This window comes from Muntiacus reevesi, chromosome 1, assembly GCF_963930625.1.
Source record: "Muntiacus reevesi chromosome 1, mMunRee1.1, whole genome shotgun sequence".
Classification (NCBI taxonomy): Eukaryota; Metazoa; Chordata; class Mammalia; order Artiodactyla; family Cervidae; genus Muntiacus; species Muntiacus reevesi.
Window position 1 is genome coordinate 187,844,906 of NC_089249.1, and position 20,928 is coordinate 187,865,833.

General features: G+C 39.3%; 1 protein-coding gene and 1 pseudogene across 1 annotated transcript; both read left to right on the top strand.

Annotated features, from left to right (window-relative positions):
* Positions 1–1,752: 1,752 nt before the first annotated feature.
* LOC136155745 (olfactory receptor-like protein OLF4) lies at positions 1,753–10,538 on the top strand. The gene is made up of 2 exons (XM_065917800.1): positions 1,753–2,246; positions 9,578–10,538. The coding sequence occupies exons 1-2, from the start codon at positions 1,753–1,755 to the stop codon at positions 10,536–10,538; spliced, it is 1,455 nt and encodes a 484-aa protein (XP_065773872.1).
* Positions 10,539–18,602: 8,064 nt separating this feature from the next.
* LOC136155749 (olfactory receptor 7A17-like) lies at positions 18,603–19,513 on the top strand (annotated as a pseudogene).
* The last annotated feature ends 1,415 nt before the right edge of the window (positions 19,514–20,928 follow it).

Sequence of the window (20,928 nt, forward strand, 5' to 3'; positions counted from 1 at the left end):
TCTGTTCTATACATCTGTGTCTCTTTTTCTGTCTTGCATATAGGGTTATCATTACCATCTTTCTAAATTCCATATATATGCATTACTATACTGTGTTGGTGTTTATCTTTCTGCCTTACGTCACTCTGTATAATGGGCTTCAGTTTCATCCATCTCAATAGTACTGAATTGGTAGTTTATATTCCATTTGCTTATTCTCTTGGGATATTTAAACTGTAAGATATATCATATCATGAATATATATCTCTGTTTATGTCCTTGGAAAAATATATTTTTTATTATTTTTTTTCTGGGTGTCAAGGAGATGCCACTGGAGTTGGAATATTGATGAAGGAAGGAAAATTTTCTTTGTTTCATTGTCTCAGGGCTCATTTAAGTTTATTGGATATTTTCCCTCTTAATTTGCCTATGTCCATTGCATTTCTCTTTTTTTTTCTTTGTCTCTCATGCTTTTCATTCTTCTCTAAATACTGAGAAGAAATTGGCCATACCAATGTTGAATCCCAAATGTATTGTTCTATAGGAAGTTTACAAACTGGAATTTGATGGTGGGATGGGGAAGGAGATGGGAGGGGGTTCAGAAGGGAGGGGATATATATATACCTATGGCTGATTCATGTTGAGGTGTTACAGAAAATGATAAAATTCTGTAAAGTTATTATTCTTTAACTAAAAGACACATTAATTTAAAAAAAATCCTGGAACCTCTGGGTAAAAATAATACATTCTCTTGGAAAATAATAATTTGATCTGACCAGCTTCATGGCCTAACGAGGGTGGATCTGGGTGACCAGTTTATGATAGTAACACAAGCCAGAAGCATCGTGTATGTGTATGTGTGTGTGTCTGCCTGTTCCTTGTGAAGACAGACCAGTTCTTAAAGAAGAGGCATCTGTACTCTTATGTTAAGATGACTTATACAGGTGTCAGAAGTTGGTCAATAGATGGAACTAAGTAGGGAAACTGGTATAATTCACAGGATGGTTTTAAACTAAATTCATAAAGTGCAAGGAACCGCAGGGAAGGAGGGATTCTCTATGTGGTGAAGGTTCAACTATAGCAGGGAGGCCACCTTGTTCCTCAGCATCCTTGACACCATCTCTGATCACTCCCCCTCCTACTTATTCCTTCACCCCACTGACTTCCTTGTTTACACTTGAACATGGGGAACAAGCGTCTCTGTCAGGTCCTTAGCAGTGGCAGCTCCCTCTGCCAGGCACACACTTCTTCTGACATCACAAAGGCTTCTCTCTTTCTTCAGGATCTTAAACATCACCTAGTTTGAAGCTCTTCCTTGAACAGTCAGGACAAAATAACACCTCCTGCCAGGCTCTCCTTTATACCTGGTTTTGTTTTCTTCATAGAATGTGTGACATTCTGACATATTCTATCATATTTTATTTGAATATCCTCATTCACCATCTTTAGACTGGGAGAGGATTACTTTTCAGCACTTTCTACTAGGGCAGCCCTAAATATGTATTTCTCAAATAAATGAAGAAATACCTCATTAGAACTCTAGAATAGATGAGCTCTTTGCCAATGTGATGAAAATGGGACAAAAATTCTTTGTCAGAGATGAAATGGAGTATACTTTGGAAGAGAACATTTCAGTAAGTAAGGTATTAAGTTCAATTACTTGAGGGCTATATACTATATAGAAACTGCAGAATTGCAGCTATGTGAATTATGCTAGTTTGTGTGCAAACGAGTCATGTTATTTTCCATTTTCCTGATAGTCACCTCCACCCTATGGAATCAGGGAATAATACACGAATTTCAGAATTTATTCTTCTGGGACTTTCAGAAGAAGAATTGCAGCCCCTCATATTTGGGCTCTTCCTCTCCATGTACCTAATCACTGTGTTTGGAAACCTGCTCATCATCCTGGCCATCAGCTCAGACTCCCACCTCCACACCCCCATGTACTTCTTCCTCTCCAACCTGTCCTTTGTAGACATCTGCTTCACCTCCACCACCATCCCAAAAATGCTGTGGAACATCCAGAACAATAACAAAGGTATCACCTATGAAGGCTGCATCACCCAGATGTATTTTTACATACTGTTTGGAGGATTGGATGACATTCTCCTGAGTGTGATGGCCTATGATCGGTATGTGGCCATCTGCCACCCACTGCACTACACGGTCATCATGAGCCCCCAGCTCTGTGGACTGCTGGTTCTGATATCTTGGGTGCTTGTTGCCTTGAATTCCTTGCTACACAGCTTAATGGTGTTGCGATTGTCCTTCTGTCCAGAAATACAAATCCCCCACTTTTTCTGTGAACTCAGTCAGCTGGTACAACTTGCCAGTTCTGATAACTTTCTTAATAACATAGTGATGTATTTTGCAACTGTGCTGGTGGGTGGTGGTCCTTTTGCTGGTATCCTTTACTCATATTCTAAAATAGTTTCCTGCATATATAAAATCTCATCAGCTCAGGGGAAATATAAAGCATTTTCCACCTGTGTGTCCCACCTCTCAGTTGTCTTCTTATTTTATTTTGCAGTCTTAGGAGTGTACCTTAGCTCTGGGACTACCTACACCTCACATTCAAGTATAATTGCCTCGGTCATGTACACTGTGGTCACACCCATGCTGAACCCTTTCATCTACAGTCTGAAAAACCAAGATATGAAACAGGGTTTAAAGAGATTGTATTTGATGTCAATTATAAAAGACCAATTATACTAGTGCTCTGGATTGCATAACTCAAAGTATCAAAACCAGAAATTGTTCTTTGATAATTGTGAAAGAAATTTTGCTCCTTGCCCTTATCTTCTGGGATTTCCATTTTTCTTTCCTTCTTTGAATTCAGTATCTTTATAGAATTTTAGGAACTCTCTTTTTACGTGTTATTCTCAGTCTTATATATGGGTAGTTTTTATTTTTTCCTACCCACCATTTTCCTATCTTTGTTTCAAAATTGTTTGGAAATCCATTTCTTTGATGGAGTATCACAGAATCATGGAGACTTTATCAGGAGTTTTGTCTTTTCATCAGAGCGTTTAGTCTGTTGTTGATCAGTCACACAGTTGTGCCCACCTCTTTGTGACCCCACGGATTGCAGCATGGCTGGCCTTCCTGGCCCTCCCCATCTCCCAGAGTTTGCCGAAGTTCATGTTCATTGCACTTGTGATTCCACCCAGCCATCTCATCCTCTGATGACCTCTTCTCCTTCTGTCCTTGATCTTTCCCAGCAGCAGGGAGCTTTTCCAATGAGTCATCTGTTTGCATCAGGTGACCAAAATGATGGAACTTCAGCTTCAGCATCAGTCCTTTCAGCGAATATTCAGGGTTGATCTCCCTTAAGACAAGTGCTCGGGCCTGGTGCACTGGAAAGACCCAGAGGGATCCGGTGGAGAGGGAGGTGGGAGGGGGGATCGGGATAGGGAATACATGTAAATCTATGGCTGATTCATGTCAATGTGGCAAAAGCCACTACAATATTGTAAAGTAATTAGCCTCTAACTAATCAAAATAAATGCAAAAAAAAAAAAAAAAAAGACTGACTAGTTTGATCTCCTTGCTGTCCAAGGGACTATCAGGAGTCGTCTCAAGCAACATATTTCAAAGGCATTAATTATTCCACCTTCTGCCTTCTTTATGGCCCAGTTCTAACAAACACATGTGGCCACTGGGAAGACCATAGCCTTGACTATGTGGACCTTTGTTGGCAGAGTAATGTCTCTGATTTTCAACACACTGTCTGGGTTTGTTGTCGGTTTCCTGCCAAGAAGCAGTCATATTCTGATTCTATGGCTGCACTCATCGTCCACAGTGATTTGGAGTGCAAGTAGAGGAAATCTGTCACTGCTTCCACCTTATCCCCTTCTATTTACCATGCAGTAATGGGGCCAGATGCAATGATCTTAGTGGTTTCAATATTTAATCTTAAGTTGTCTCTTAGGAGATCATTTAATTTATTGGCAGTTTAAGAGGTTTTTCGTAGGTATTGCTTATTGCCAATTTGTTAACTTGTTTTCTGTTAGTGTCATTCTTTGTTTTTCTTTTTTGTGTGTGGTTCTTTTCTTATGATTTGATGATTTATTTAGTGATATGCTTGTGTTCCTTTCTCTCTAGGTTTTATCTTGTGTAGATTTTTGATGTATGATAAAGAAAGTGTCTTCATATGATGGCCTACAATGCTGTCTGCTTATAAAAACAAGTTGTCTTTTAAGTTCATACACATACTAATCACACTACATTTTCACTACCTGCCCTATATTTTATGTCTCTGAAGTCACATTTGATACCTCCTTAGTTATCCCTTTCATTCTTATTGGAGCTATACTTGATTTTAGGACTTTTTGGTCTATTGAGTCCTCACATCAGCTCAGTGATCTGACCCTCAGCCTCTCTCCATGTCTGCCTTTACTCGCAGGGTTTCCTCTTCTTACAGTTTCTTCCCACTTACTATGCCTTTCTTCCTTCCTTCTTAGAGAAGGTCCTATAATGTTCTGTGTAGAGTACGTTTAGAATGGATAAATTCTATTAGTCTTAGATTGTCTGAAAAGTTCCTTATCTCTCCTTCAATTCTCGATGTTAGTCTTTCTGGGCGGAAAGCCCTAGTTTGCACGTTTTTCCGTCTCAACACTTTAAATATATCATGCCTCCCCATTATATCGTACAAAGTTTCTGCAAAAAAAAAAAAAAGAGAAATCAGCTGATAGACCTATGTGCTTCCATCTTACATGACACTGTTTTATTTTTGCTGGCTTTAGAAAACCATATCTTTAACTTTGTGGCTTTAATTGCTGTATCTTGGTGTAGGTTTTGTTACTGTCATTTTGGGGGACTCTTTTTGCTTCTGGTACCTGAATTTGCTTTTTTGCTCAGGTTTAGGAACTTTTCAGACATAAGTTTATCACATAAGTTCTGATGACCTTTCCTTCTGCCTTTTCCTTCCTGGACACTGCAGTTATGCCAGTGTTGGTGTTCTTACTGCATTCAAACATCCCTCAAATTATTCCCTTTTATAATCTGTTTTTTTCTTTTCTGACTGAATCATTTCCATAATTCTATATATAATTCAGTTAGATTATGCATTCTTCTGTATCACCTGGTATATTATTAATTACTTCTAGTTGTTCATTTCAATTAATGGAATGTTGAGTTCAAACTAGTTTTTATTTTATAGTTCCCTATTAAAATTATAACGATTCAAGAGTCTTTTTTACAAAAAATTAAATATTTTATCGTCTTCCATTATTAACAAAATGCACAGGGTGAATACTGGAAATAAAACTTCTTTTGGAAGATTTCTTGAATCATTTTAGGTTGAGAAAATTGAGTTTTATATAATTACAAATGCATTGATTCAAATCTGGTGAACTGTTTGTTTCTCTTTCATTGGCTGTTTTTTAGGTATGATATCTTTTTTATTTAAGTTGGGACAAATTCCTCTGTATTTTCATTTTATTTATCTTTGTCTGTCTTCTGAAATTATGTGCCACAGTTAACTCTTGCTGTCTTAGAGTTGTATCTTTTTGTGGGAAGAGTTATATGCAGTTGATGTGTGCCCAGTGACTTTACTGGAAGAGCTAGATCTGATGCTATCACAATTCATGCCTTTCTTTGGGGTTATACTGATTGCAGTCATCTTGCTAAGAGGTTTGGAGGGCTTGGACTTGAGTCAGGTATGAGACATGGCTTCCTCTTTGTCTAGAGGCCAGAAGGAAATGACATTCCACTCCAGTATTCTTGCGTGAAAAATTGCATGGATGGAGGAGACTGGCAGGCTACATTCCATGGGGTCACAAAGACTCAGATGTGACTGAGCACACACACACACACACACACACACACACACACACACACACTAATACGCTAAGATAGTTTATGGCATATCAGCATATAAATGTCTCTCATAAGTATAAGCATTAGTAATGAAGGATTAAAGGATAGCTCTTAACTTCTGATATAACTGAGAAATTTCTAATTGACTTGGAGAAACTAGCATGCATCCAAGGAGTATATTAGCCATGGTTTTATTCTAAAGTAGCAAAGTTATCCCCTGTTTTGAAGAGGAGAATAGTAATTTTTAGAGATTTCAGTGACCCCTTCCCTGCCCCAAGTCAAAGCATTAAAGACCCAAGGGACCTAGTCAAGAGAAATCCTGAATGTTACAATTTAAAGAAAATCTTGTACTCAGAGATATGATGACATGCTGGGAACCTTAGGGCTTTGGAAGCAAGAGAATTAAGAGGAAGGAGTAATAAAAAATGAATTCACCTAACTTTTATGCAGTGTCTTAGGAACAAAGAATCAGCAGGTGAAAAAATCCATTCTGTCCAGAAAAGTGTCCCCAAGGGAAATCATGTAGTTACAGATTGGAGTAATCAGAGGAAACATGCGTAATGAGCTGACAGAGGAAGCTCCAAATATCTCCTCTGCTGTAGTCCCTCAGCCTCTGCCACTTTGGTTGGGGAGGACCTGGTTCTTGCTTTGGAAGTTCTACATCTGTCTGGGAACCAATGCTTCATTTTTATCTGCTCCTGTTTTCTTGTTTTGGGAACAAAATTCTGTCTGCATCAGTAATCATTTAGGAGGAATTTTGACTTCTACTGGGAAAGCCTTCTCTCTCAATCTGCAGGCAGGTGAGTCTGACAGATCCACAGATCCTGCAGGAGAGTGTCAGTGATGATAGAAGCCTGGAATGTGTACCTGAGATCACTGAGGACCAATCTTGCATAGCCCAGAGGCCAGAGGTCATTGTGGTTGTTTTCTGGTTTCCCTAATATTAATGTACTTATTTATGGTCTAAAAATAAAGTGAACATTCCATTTGAAAGTGCAAGTGTCAATCTTGACAATTAAATTGTAACAGTGAAAGCTCAGAAGGAATGATGTTAGTAGTTTAGTTGCTAAGTTGCTCCAATTCTTGTGACCCCATGGCCTTTAACCCATCCAGCTCCTCTGTCCCTAGGGTTTCCCAGGCAAGAATGCTGGAGTGAGTTGCCATTTCCTTCTCCAGGGGATCTTCTTCACTCGGGGATTGAACCTATGTGTCCTGCATCGACAAGCAGATTCTTTACTTTCTGAACCACCAAGATAACCCTTTTAGCAGGAATAGGAGGCATAAAATGCTTCCAGTAAAAGTAGAAAACTAGTATACGGACCTTTTTTTATGAACAAGGGAAAACAAATAGGGGAAGTCCTTAAGAAAAGAAAAACTTCTAACTGCTTTATATGTTTCACATAAGACATATCCAACTTCTGTTGTATTTTGTCTATTTCTGATATTGAATTGGTAGCTTATATTCCATTTTTCTCTTTTCCTCTTGAGATATTCAAACTGTAAGATGTTCCATGTCATAAGTATATCATTTTTGTATGTTTTTAGATGAAAGATATTTTTCTGTATTATTTTTCCAAATCAAGGAGAAGCTGCTGGAGTTGGAATATTGATGAAGCAAGGAAATCTTTCTTTATTGAATTGTCTCAGCTGTCATTGAGTATATTGGATAGAGTTTCCCCTTCATGTCCATATATCCACCTCATTTCTCCCTGTTTCTTTCACTCTCATCCTTATAATTATTCTCAAAATACCAAGCAGACATTGGCTATACCAAAAATGAACCCCACATTAATTCTTCCATGAGAAGTTTATAAACTGGAATTTCATGGTAAAAATTATATATTCCTTTGGAGAATAATTATTTGAGCTGACCAACTGAGCTGTAACCACTCACAGCCTAAACAGGGTGAATCTGGGTGACCAGTGTATAATGGAGACACAACACAGAACATGTGTGTGTGTGTGCTGTGTGTGTGTGCTGTGTGTGTATGTGTGTGTGCTGTGTGTGTGCATGCTGTGTGTGTGTATGCGTGTGTGCTGTGTGTGTATGTGTGTGCTGTGTGTGTGTGCTGTGTGTGTATGTGTGTGTGCTGTGTGCTGTGTATATGTATGTGTGTGTATGTGTGTGATGTGTGTGTTTATGTGTATGTGTGTGCACTGTGTATGTGTGTGTCTGTGTTTGCGTGTGTGCGTGCTGTGTGTGTTTGTGTGTGCTATGTGTGTGTATGTGTGTGTGTGCTCTGTGTGTGTGTGTGCTCTGTGTGTGTGTGCTGTGTGTATGTGTGTGTGTGCCCTGTGTGTGCTGTGTGTGTATGTGTGTGTGTGCACTCTGTGTGTGTGTGTGTGTGTGTGTGTGATTGCTGTGTGCTATGTGTGTGAGTGTATGTGTGTGTGTGTGCTTTTGTTTTGAAAGGGAGGACAGTTCTTACAGGAGAGGCACCAGGACCCATATGCTACATGACTTATATACACAGATCACAGCAACAGATAGAATCAATAAGCGAATGTGATATAATTCCTAGGATGGTTTTATAGCTAAATTGATAATGTGTTAGGAACCTCATGGAAGGAGGGATTCTCTGTGGACTGAAGGTTCAGCTGTAGCAGGAAGGCCACCTTGACCCTCAGTATCCCTGACACCATCTTTAGTCACTCCCCCTCCTGCTTTTCCCTCTGACCCACTGGTTTCCTTGTTTGCACTTGAACATGTGGAACAAGCATCTTCTTCAGGTCCATAGCAGTGGCAGCTCCCTCTTCCAGGCACACAATTCTGATGTCACACTGTCTCCTTGTCTCTCTTTCATTAAGAATCTTTTCAAACATCACCTAGTTTGCTGGACTTTCCTGAACACTCAGGACAAAACAACACCTCCTACCTCTTTCTTTTATACCTGGCTTTGTTTTGTCATAGCATCTATCTCATTCTGACATATTCTATCATATTTATGCACATAACCTCATTCCGCATCCTTGGATTGCTAGAGGTTTACTTACAGCATTTTCTACTTCTTGTCTCCATGTTCTTGGAATATCAGTTCAGCTCAGTCACTCAGCCATCTCCGACTCCTTGGGACTCCATGAATCATAGCACACCAGGCCTCCCTGTCCATCACCAACTACCGGAGTTTACCCAAGCTCTTCTCCATTGAGTCGGTGATGCCATCCAGCCATCTCATCCTCTGTCCTCCTCTTCTCCCCCTGCCCCCAATCCATCCCAGCATCAAGGTATTTTCCAAGGAGTCAACCCTTTGCATGAGGTGGCCAAAGTATCTTGGAACATGGCTAGCACTAAATATGTATTTCTCAAAAGAATGAAGAAATATCACATTAAAACTCTAGAATATATGACCTCTTAGCAAATGTGATGAAAATGGGTCAAAAATTCCTAGTCAGAAATAAAATGAGGTATAGCTTCAAGGAGCTTCCACAATGACTCAGTGGTTTAGAATCTGCCTGCAATGCAGTACCCATTCAAGAGATGCAGGATCAAACCCCGTGCTGGAAATAACTGCTGGAGGAGGGCATGGCAACCCACACCAGAATATTTTCTTGGGAAATCCCATACACAGTGGAGGCTGGTGTGCTCCGGTCCTTGGGGTCGCACAGAGTTGGACACAACTGAAGGGGTTCAACATACACACATACTGTAAAAGAGAACTTATCTGCAAATAAAATATCAACATCAACTTTTTGAGGGCTAAAAAGAAATTACAGTATTTCAGTTATGTAAATTAGTAGGTGTAATAATTGTCATTATTTTCCTTTTTCCTGGTAGTCACCTCCACACCATGGAACCAAGTAACAATACAGAAATTTCACAATTTCTTCTTCTGGGACTTTCAAAGGAAGAAGAACTACAGCTCCTCATATTTGGGCTTTTTCTCTCCATGTACCTGATCACTGTGTTTAGAAACCTGCTCATCATCTTGACTGTCAGCTCAGACTCCCACCTCCACACCCCCATGTACTTCTTCCTCTCCAACCTGTCCTTTGTAGACATCTGTTTCACCTCCACAACCATCCCAAAGATGCTGTGGAATATCCAGACACAGAGCAAAGGTATCACCTATGAAGGCTGCATCACCCAGATATATTTTTACATTCTCTTTGCAGATTTAGATGACATTCTCCTGAGTGTGATGGCCTATGATCGGTATGTGGCCATCTGCCACCCCCTGCACTACACAGTCATCATGAGCCCCCGGCTGTGTGGACTGCTGGTTCTGATATCCTGGGTGCTGATTGCGTTTCATTCCTTGCTACACAGCCTAATGGTGCTGCGACTGTCCTTCTGTCCAGAAATGCAAATCCCCCACTTTTTCTGTGAACTCAGTCAGGTGGTACAACTTGCCACTTCTGACAACTTTCTTAATAACATAGTGATGTATTTTGCAGCTGTCCTGATGGGTGTCGGTCCTTTTGCTTGCATCCTTTACTCTTACTCTAAAATAGTTTCCTGCATTTGTAAAATCTCATCGTCTCAGGGGAGGTATAAAGCATTTTCTACCTGTGTGTCCCACCTCTTGGTTGTCTCCCTATTTTATTTTACAGCCTTAGGAGTTTACCTTAGCTCTGCTGCTACCCACACCTCACATTCAAGTACCATTGCCTCGGTGATGTACTCTGTGGTCACACCCCTGCTGAACCCCTTCATCTACAGTCTGAGAAATCAAGATATAAAATGGGCTCTGAAGAGATTCTACTTCATGCCAACTTTAAAAGACCAAATACCCTAGTCCCCTGGATTGTATAACTCAAAGCCTTGGAACCAGAAACTATGATTTTTTGATCACTGTGGAATAAAATTTTCTCCTATTTGTTTCCTGGGATTTACATTTGTCTTTTCACCTTTGAACTCAGCATCTTTATGCAATTTTAGGAACTCTCCTTATTAAGCTTTTTTTCTTTTCTTATCTATAGGTAGTTTTTATTTTTTCCTACTTCAAAATTTTCCTACCTTTGGGTCAAAACATTTGGAGATTCTATTATTTGATGGGGCATCATAGATTTATTAACCATAATTACTTCTTAAATGACACATGCCATTCAAAACAATTTTTCTCCTATTTCCCAGAAGTAATAGTTATGAGTTACATTAATCATTTAAAAATACACTTAACAACCAGGAGGATTTATATTACTTTTATCACAGTTGGTTGTATCAGGGATATAGAAAAATAACTGTCAGGTTACAGGAGGATTTCAGACTGTGAAAAGCTAGAACCCTTAACTCTCTTATTTAAGTGTCAACTTGTGAGTGTCTCTCTATATATAGACACATGTATAAATGTGTATATATATATATATATATTCACACATGCTCTTTTTGACCAAAAGACCTTTAGGTGACATAATGTGTGTGTGTGTGTTTGTAGAGTATTATATAGGGTACAGTAGTACTCTATCTTTATTTCAAGCCCAGGATGTCCAGAAGCAAGCATAAAAGCAGTCATGATATTGCTGGTACAGCTAAAAAGCTCCGAGTAATAATGATGGAAACAAAAAAATCTGAGACAGTGGAGTGAGGTGAAAAGAAGGAATTGGAGGGCCAGCAAAACTAATAAAAGAGACAAGAGGAAGAATATATAACTGAAGAACAGGAGAGATCCAGGACACAGGAAATAGTCAGGGAATTTCTTTATTTGAGAGGGCACTTCATGAGAAGAGTCAACTCATTGGAAAAGATCCTGATGCTGGAAAAGATTGAGGGCAGGAGAAGGGGTGACAGAGGATGAGATGGTTGGATGGCATCGCTGACTCAATAAACATGAGTCTGAGCAAACTGGGAGATGGTGATGGATGGGAAAGTCTGGTGTGCTGCCATCCGTGGGGTCTCACAGAGTTGGACATGACTGAGCAACTGAACCACAAGAACAAATGAGCTTTTGATGCATGGGACCTAGGATTGCAGAATGGTACACGAAGGCTGCAGCAGCTGTTCAAAATGCAATCCAGTGCTGCCGTGTCATCTCTGATAGGAGAAAAAGCTACATCAAGACATCAGCAGATTGTTTTTTCAAGTGCTTAGTCGTGCAGCTGTGTCCAACTCTTTATGACTGCATGGACTGTAGCCCACCAGGCTCCTCTGTCCATGGAAATCTCCAGGTAAAAATATTGGAATGGGTCGCTATGCGCTCCTCCAGGGCATCTTCGCAACCTAGGGATTGAACCCAGGTCTCCTGCATTGCAGGTGGATTTTATTTATTTATCTATTTTTTACCATCTGAGCCACCAGGGAAGGCAGAGAATACTGGAATGGGTAGCCTATCCTGTCTCCTGGGGAACTTCCTGGCCCAGGAATTGAACCAGGATCTCTTGCATTGCAGGTGGATTATTTACCAACTGAGCTACCAGAGTAGTCCGGGAGCTACTGGGAAGTTTTTCCAAGAGGGTAGATCAAATGAATCCAGCAAGGAACCAGAACCTGTGCCATCAACATCAGGCATGAGTGATATTTCAACTTCCATCTCGTACTGCTAATGGTCCTTCTTGTCTGCCCTCGTCCATCTCCTCTCCCTCCTCCAGTCAATAATTCTGTCTATTCACTCAACACCAACCCCTATGTGCCAGCTGCTGTTCTCTACCACTGTACTTTTCAAGGCACTGTACAGTAAGATTGAGAAAGTTTTCTTTATGTTTTGCACTTGTTTTTTATGTGCTATTTGTGTGAAAAATAGTATAAACCTATTACAGTGATGACTGTGGTTTAGTCACTCAGTCATGTTCGACTCTGGTGACCCAGTGGACTGTAGCCTACCAGGTTCTCCTCTCCATGGGATTTCCCAGGCAAGAATACTGGAATGGGTTGCCATTTCTCCAGGGAAACTGATTATAGTACTATGTAACTGATTGTGCTAGCTGGGTACCTAGGCCAACTTTGTTGGACTTGTGAACAAATTGGACTGAAGAATACACTCTTGGAAAAGAACTCATTTATATCTAGGAGACGTGCTGTATTATATTCCTGTTTTCCCTTGAAAATTTACAGTACTTCCCACTCATGCATCTTTCCATAGCTCTAAATTAAATATCTCACTTTTTTCTAAAGTTAGCCATAATAATAAAAGAATCAATGCATGTCCATTTGAATATCATCCATTATAAATTCTCATTATAATCAGAGATCTCTTCCATTTTTATGATCAAAGGGCAACTGACAAGAGAGGTTGAATTCTTGCCCAGCCTGTAATTCATGCTTACCTATTTTTCTCCACAAGTATTTATTTTATTACAATTTCCCCTGGTTTCCTGAAAATTAACCTCAATAGGACCACATTTTAATACAGTTTTTTGAAGTTACTTGAAAAATAGAATGAGCATGAATGCTGTCTCCAATATTGGTGCAAATGCCCAAAATAAGAAGTCGCAGATTTTTACAATTGCCTTCACATTTGTTTATTTTGATTGTTATATCAATAAGCTCTCAATGGCTTTCTATGCTTTGCAAAAGCTTTCAAGTCTAATTAGGTCACATTTGTTTATTTTTGCTTTTATTTCATTTGCTTTAGGAGACTGATCTAAAAAATATTGCTATTATTTAGCTCGAAGACTGTTCTACCTAGTTATCTTCTATGATTTTTATGGTTTTCAGTCTTACATTTAAGTCTTTAATCCAACTGTGTTTATTTTTGCATATGGTGTGAGAAATAGTTTAATCTAATTCTCTGTACGTAGCTGTCCAGTTTTACTAGCACCCTTGCTGAAAGACTCTTTTGTTTTTTATTATTGTTCTTACCTTTTTTGTCTGGGTTAATTGGCCATAAGTGTGTGGTTTATTTCTTGGCTCTCTATGCTGCTCCATTGATTGTTTGTGCCTGTACCATGCCATTTTGATGTCTGCAGTTTGCAGTATAGCCTGAAGTTTAGGAGAATGATAAGCCCAGCTTTGTTGTCATAGGAGGGAGAGTTGTTTGGTTAGTTGTTTGATTTTGTTTTCCAATTGCTTTGGCTATTCAGGTTTTTTTGTAGTTCCATATGAATTTTAGGCGCGCATGTGTGTCTGTCCCTCAGTTGTGTCCATTGCTTTGCAACCCCATGGATGGTAGCCTGCCAGGGTTCCTCTATGCATGGGGCTCCCTAGGCATGAACACTGGAGTGGGTAGCCATTCCCTTCCCCAGAGGATCTTCCTGACCCAGGGGTTGATGGACCCGCAATACCAGCCTGCAGTCACGATTGCAGGCTGATTCTTTACCATCTGAGCCACCAGAGAAGCCCTGAATTTTAGGGATATTAATTCTATTTCTGTGGGAAATGTTGTAAGGAATTTGAAGTATTAAGAGTGAATATTGAAAGTAGAGAGAGTAGATATCCTTGTCTTGTTCCTAAATTATAGGAAGTGTTTTCAACTTTTCACTGTAGAATGTGAGGTTGGTTGTGTTTATGTCGTAAGTGCCATTATTTTGTTGAGATATGTGCCCTCTATACCCACTTTGATGAAGATTGTTATATCATGAATGGATGTTGAACTTTCTCACATGTTTTTATTTCTGCAACTATGTTTTAAACATTTTACTGTGGTATAACTTATATACATTGCTGGGTTAGTTTCAGGGGTACAGAGAAGTGAATCTGCAATACATGTAGGTATATCTGATGTTTTTAGCTTCTTTTCCCACGTAAGCTATTACAGAGTATTGGATAGAGTTCCCTGTGCTGTACAGTAGGTCCTTGTTAGTTATCTACTTTAAACTCAGTTGTGTGCATATGTCACATGTAGATTACTTTTGATGTGTCTTTGGGCATGGTGGGCTCCCCATCCTCTTACTCTGCCATCTTAGTCTTCCCCTCCAAGATTCCATCATTTTTGTATAACTGTGTAGCATTACATTTTACCTACATATATGACTTCTTCTTTATCCATTCATTCATTAATGGCCACTTAGGTTGTTTCCATATTTGGCTGTTGAAAATAATGTTGTGATGGAGTGAGGGTTGCATGTATCTTTTCACATTTATGTTTTTGTATTTTTAGGATAAATACTCAAATTGGGATACCTGGATCATAAGGTAATTTTATACTTAATTTTTGAGCAGTCTCCCTACTCTTTTACATGGTAGCTGCACCAGTTTATATTCCTATCAAGATTATGGGAATAAATGGACAATTAATGTACAATATAGAAGTAACCCTTTCCAGTATTCTTGCCTGGGGAATCCCAGGAACAGAAGAATCTGGCAGGCTACAGTTCATGGGGTTGCAAAGAGTCAGAAATGACTTAACAACAAAACAACAATAATACCTTTTAATTTATTAATCCCTTTTAATTTGTCTTGAGTTTAAAATTTAAAAAAAAAATTGATTTTAAGTATTTGAAAATACCAATTTTCTTTGAAAATACCAATTCAAACTTTTTCAGATATATATTATTTGGTGTGATTCATGAGTCCTTGCATAGAAATAATAAAATTGATCACACATCTGGAATGAATGCATATACTTTCACTCAAAAGTTCAGGTGAAGGCAATTTGGTGTGCAGAAATTGTAAAGCTATATACTCTGTAACCTAAACACAGAGTATGAACAGGAATCTTTTCCTCTCTGACCAGACCAGTGTCCCTCAGGGAAATCAGTCATTAGAGGTGGTAGTTACAAAAGGGAATCATGCTAATGAGCAGACATAAAGAGCCATCAATATTTCCTGTGCTGCAGTCCCTCTGCCTGTGCAACCTTGGACTAGATTGGGGCATGGTTGATGCTTGCAGAGTCAAAACTCTAGCTGGGGGACCAGTGCTTGACTCCATCCCACTGTCTTATCTGTAGACAGAGTTTCTATCTCCATCATCAACCATCCAAGCGGAGTTGGGGCATCTATATTGAGACTTTCCTCTCAGAAACTCCACCCAGGTGAGTCCAGGAGCCCAGTAAATACTGCAAGATATGGCCAAAGGGAATGGCAGCCAAGAATATTCACCTCAGTTCATATGAGAGCCAATGCAGACTAAACCAGAGCCATGAACACTGAGTTTGTTTGTTGTCTTGACTGATAAATTAATGATTAATTAATTAATACATGATTAATTAATCATGTATTATTTCATGATGCTGAAAAAAGAAGTGAGTACTGAGCTTGACAATGCAAGGGTCAGTGTTAGCCATTAAATGATGGCCATAGAGGCCCATTTGGAAGAGGGAGTGTGATGTGCAAAGTGTTTTCAGTCAAAGTAGAACCTAAGTCCAAGCACGTCTGCCATTAACTGAAGAAGAGTTATAGGGTATTAGCTGTGGAGGGTTGTATAGTGGTGCAGCTTGTTTTTCTATCAGAAGCATATTTAACTATGAAGAATAAGATCTAGAATGCTGGCAAACTTTTCCCCTGAAACAGCCCTTGATGGGGCATACATTTCAGTGTCTCCACTCTCTCTTTGTGTGTGTGTGTGTGTGTGTGTGTGTGAGAGAGAGACTTTTTATTTATTTATTTTTTCATTTATTTCTATTAGTTGGACGCTAATTACTTTACAATATTGTAGTGGTTTTGCCATATATTGACATGAATCAGCCATGGATTTACATGTGTTCCCCATCCCGATCCCCCCTCCTGCCTCCGTCCCCATCCCATCCCTCTAATATTAAAATTAAAAAATATATATTACATCAAAATTGCATGCCAAAGAGCTTATCCTGCAATTAATTCATTATGCATAATATTAAATATATGTGTTGAATAATTCAGTTCAGTTCAGTTGCTCAGTCATGTCTGACTCTTTGTGACCACATGGGCTGTAGCACGCCAGGCTTCCCGGTCCATCACCAACTCCCAGAGCTTGCTCAAAATCATGCCCATCAAGTCGGTGATGCCATCCAACCAACTCATCCCCTGTCATTCCCTTCTCTTGCCGTCAATCTTTCCCAGCATAGGGGTCTTTACAGTGAGACAGCTCTTTGCATCAGGTGGCCAAAGTAGTGGAGTTCCAGCTTCAGCATCAGTCTTTCCAGTGAATATTCAGGACTGATATCCTTTAATTCACTGATTTGATCTGGTAGAATTGTTAACCCATTACTGACACCTTTAAAAACTGACCAGTCAAGTTCTTTGCTTTCATATAGGAAATTCAGCATATTTTTGCTCCTTTTTTTTTGTCAATTATTATATGCTTTCAAACTAAGAATTGGATTTTCATTATCAAGATTGTTGTTTGCCCTTAGATATGTCATAATGTATAAAATTGTTTGTGCAGAATTTCTGAGAATTTTAAATTTTGTGTGGTAAAACCTGTGTCAGTCATCTCATGCTCTCTCCAATATTTTTTTAACTGAAGGAATTGAGCCATCACTCAAATATTCTTCACTTGCAAATCCTTGCCTTAAACAAAAACTGAAAAGGAATGTTCTTCTTCATACATGGTGCAAATACCTCACTCTTTTGCATATTTTGAACTACTTCCACATCTCTTACTCTTCATGGTCCTTTCATTCTAAATCTATTCTAAAAGTTACATCATGTTCAGCCTTTATTTGAAAACTTCTCTTCTTTGCATTTGAATAAATGTCACCCTTATCTTCCACATGCATATTGGAATCCATATGTTTCTAAGTAAGAAGAAACTCTAACTCAGACAGTGCTTCTATTTCATATTATAACAACTTGCTGTCATAGTATCTCCTTCAATGTCTTTTGTTATAAAAATAAAAAATTGAATTAGTGATATAAATTATAACTATCATAACCTTTTCTTTAGAAATTGGGTTTGGATTTTTCATCATTTGTCTCTCAGATGGCTTTATTAATATTGAATTTCACAAAGTGAAGAAGGTAAAAAACATGGATGAAGGACCCCTTGTGACTTGAAGTTTCAGCAGCAGGAAGGAGACTGCCTTGTTCCTCAACATCCTCTGACACCATCTCTCCTCACTCTCCCTCCGGCTCATGTCCCTCACCAGACTGGCTTCCTTTTCTGGACTGGAGCATCTAAAACAAGCACCTTCCTCAGGACCTTCAAATTAGCTGCTGCCTTGCCAAGATGCACTGTCCCAGGTATGCTCATGGCCCTAGTTCTGTCATCCTTAAGATCTCTGTTCAAATATCACCTTGTTCACAGGCCTTACCTAAATATACATGAAAAATCATACTCTCTTTTGACTTTCTACATCATACCTCTTTTTTTTCTCTTCATATCATTTGCCACCATCTGACAGGCTATATAATTTTTGTTGGCTTATATTTTGTCACCAAAATGGGATCTTAGGAGCTTTTGTTTTAAGCACGCTGCATTTCCTGCAATGAAAATATTGAGACTTTGTCACTATTCAATTTAAATTTTTAAGATGCATGAAATAATTTTTCATTAAAACTCGAATACATGACATCTTGGTTGAAACACTGATAGTTACCCAAGTTTGCTAGTTAGAGATGACTCAAGTGGTTCCCCAAAGTGCACAAAATCTATGAACAAAATTTTGGAGTTAATATCTTTATAGTGAAAGTGAAATTACTCAGTCGTGTCTGACTCTTTTTGACCCCATGGACTATAGCCTACCAGGCTCCTCTGTCCATAGGATTTTCCAGGCAAGAGTACTGCAGAGGGTTGCCATTTCCTTCTCTAGGAGATCTTTCCGACCCAGGGATTAAACCTAGGTCTCCCGCATTGTAGGCACACACTTTACCATCTGAACCGTTGGGGAAGTCATTTGATAGATTGGTGAGCATAAATACCAGTGATAATTTCAAAAATCCTTGCTTTCTTAAAATATTCTAGGATGGCAAAATATAAAAGGCAGCAATTCACCCATGTGAGTACTGCACGTTTGTGAGAAAATTAGTCATGTCATTTTTCCCCCTTCCTGGTAGTCTCCTTCACCAAATGGAACCAAAAAACCTAACAAGGGTTTCCAAATTTCATCTTCTGGGATTTTCAGAGGAACCAGATCTGCAGCCTCTCATATTTGGGTTTTTCCTCACCATGTACTTGATCACTGTGTTCGGAAACCTGCTCATCATCCTGGCCGTCAGCTCAGACTCCCAACTCCACACCCCCATGTACTTCTTCCTCTCCAACCTGTCCTTTGTAGACATCTGCTTCACCTCCACCACCATCCCAAAGATGCTATGGAATATCGAGACTCAGAGCAAACTTATAACATTTGAAGGCTGCATCACCCAGGTGTATTTTTTCACACTCTTTGTAGTACTAGACGTTTTACTGCTGACCGTGATGGCCTATGACCGCTTCGTGGCCATCTGTCACCCCCTGCACTACACGGTCATAATGAACCCCCTGCTCTGTGGATTGTTGGTGCTGATGTCCTGGGTCATCAGCGTCCTGAATTCCTTGTTAGAAAGCTTAATGGTGTTGCATCTGGCTTTCTGCACAGTCTTAGAAATCCCCCACTTTTTCTGTGAACTCAATCAGATGATCCAACTGCCCTTCTCAATAACATGGTGATGTATTCTGTAGCTCTCTTGCTGGCTGGTGGTCCCCTCACTGGCATCTTTTACTCTTACTCTAAGATACTTTCCTCCATACAAGGAATGCCATCAGCTCAGGGGAAGTATAAAGCATTCTCCACCTGTGCATCTCACCTCTCAGTTGTCTCCTTGTTTTTTTGTACGGGTTTAGGAGTGTACCTTAGCTCTGCTGTTACCCACAGCTCACACTCAACTGCAACAGCCTCAGTGATGTACGCTGTGGTCACACCCATGCTGAACCCCTTCATCTACAGCCTGAGAAATAAAGACTTAAAGAGGGATCTGAAAATAATCTTTGAAAGGTGACTGTAAATGCCCTCTTGTCCTAGGGCCCATGATAGCAGAACTCAAAGCCTGAGGTCAATATTGTTAGTCTTTGATCAAATTGTGGAAGTAGAGCTTTCTCTCTTCTATTTGTCATTTCTATTTTGATTTTGATTTTATACAATTTATGTATTTTGTGATGTTTCTGATATACTTGATTTTTCCCTTTTTCATTTTCGTCCTCTCCCAATTACATTTCCAATCTTGGAGGTGAAGTATTTGAAAATACACACATTTATTTCAGGAGTCTACATGGATCTCTTAATAATTATTTCCTATAAAATAAAATAGGTCATACTGAGTATTTTTTCCTTTTGTTTGACTAAAAGAAATAGTCATGAGATGTACCATTCCCATAAGTTGGGAAATTACTTCCTGGCAAACGAATCTGAGACCACGGTTTCTGACTTTTGTGAAAATAGTTCTTTACATATCACTCCCTTAATGCTCTCTTTGGTAATTCAAACTTAACACAGTGCTTGTTGTCACTAGTCAAGGGTATTTTTCTCACTAGGCTTTTGGTCTTCTGTACATCCTTGTGTCTATTTGGTCTACCACAGTCATTAGCAATTAGTCATTGGCAATAAAATACAACTCCAAGTGGAATTTACTCTGAAATTACCTATAAAGAAATAAATAGATATAGTATGGCTTTAGAGTGGACTTTCCAGATAATGCTAGTTATAAGAACCCACCTGTCAATGCAGGAGATGAGATGCAGGTTTGATTCCTGGGTCTGGAAGATCCTCTGGAGAAGTAAATGCCAAAACACTGCAATATTCTTACCTAGAAAACCCCATGGACAGAGGAGCCTGGTGGGTGAGGTCCACAGTGCACAAAGAGCAGGACATGATAGAGGAACGGAGCACTCAGGCCCTGGAGTCGGGTTAAACCTAAGTGTGGTGAGACAGATATTAAATCTGTGAGAAAGATGCATGGTTCAGGCAGCTCATGTACTCATTAACATGTGGGCTGTCAGTGTTCATTTATAAGGTGTATTCATTAAGCTGAAGGACTGTAGGCATGTTCTGGTTTTTAATAAATTATTGTCTTGTGTCTGTTTGAAATTTCCACTGCCTCCACAAAATATGATTCCTTCCATTCCTCAAAGTGAAATCTCTTCCACTCCTCAGAATTTTCTCAAAACCACTAAAGGGTAGAAAATGAATGGTATTTATATCAACCACTATATATCATCCTCAAAATTAAAGGATGAGCCCCTGGAAAGCTTGGAATCCTGTTGCACAAGCACACATATTCTCCCACCCTCTCCACCTGACCTCAAAGGGATAGCAATAAAGTCACTGTTTCATTTTTTATTTCATGTTTTATATAAAATAACGGTGAATAGCAGTGTAGTCATGACAGTTATCTTCATGCATCAAAATAAATGCTTC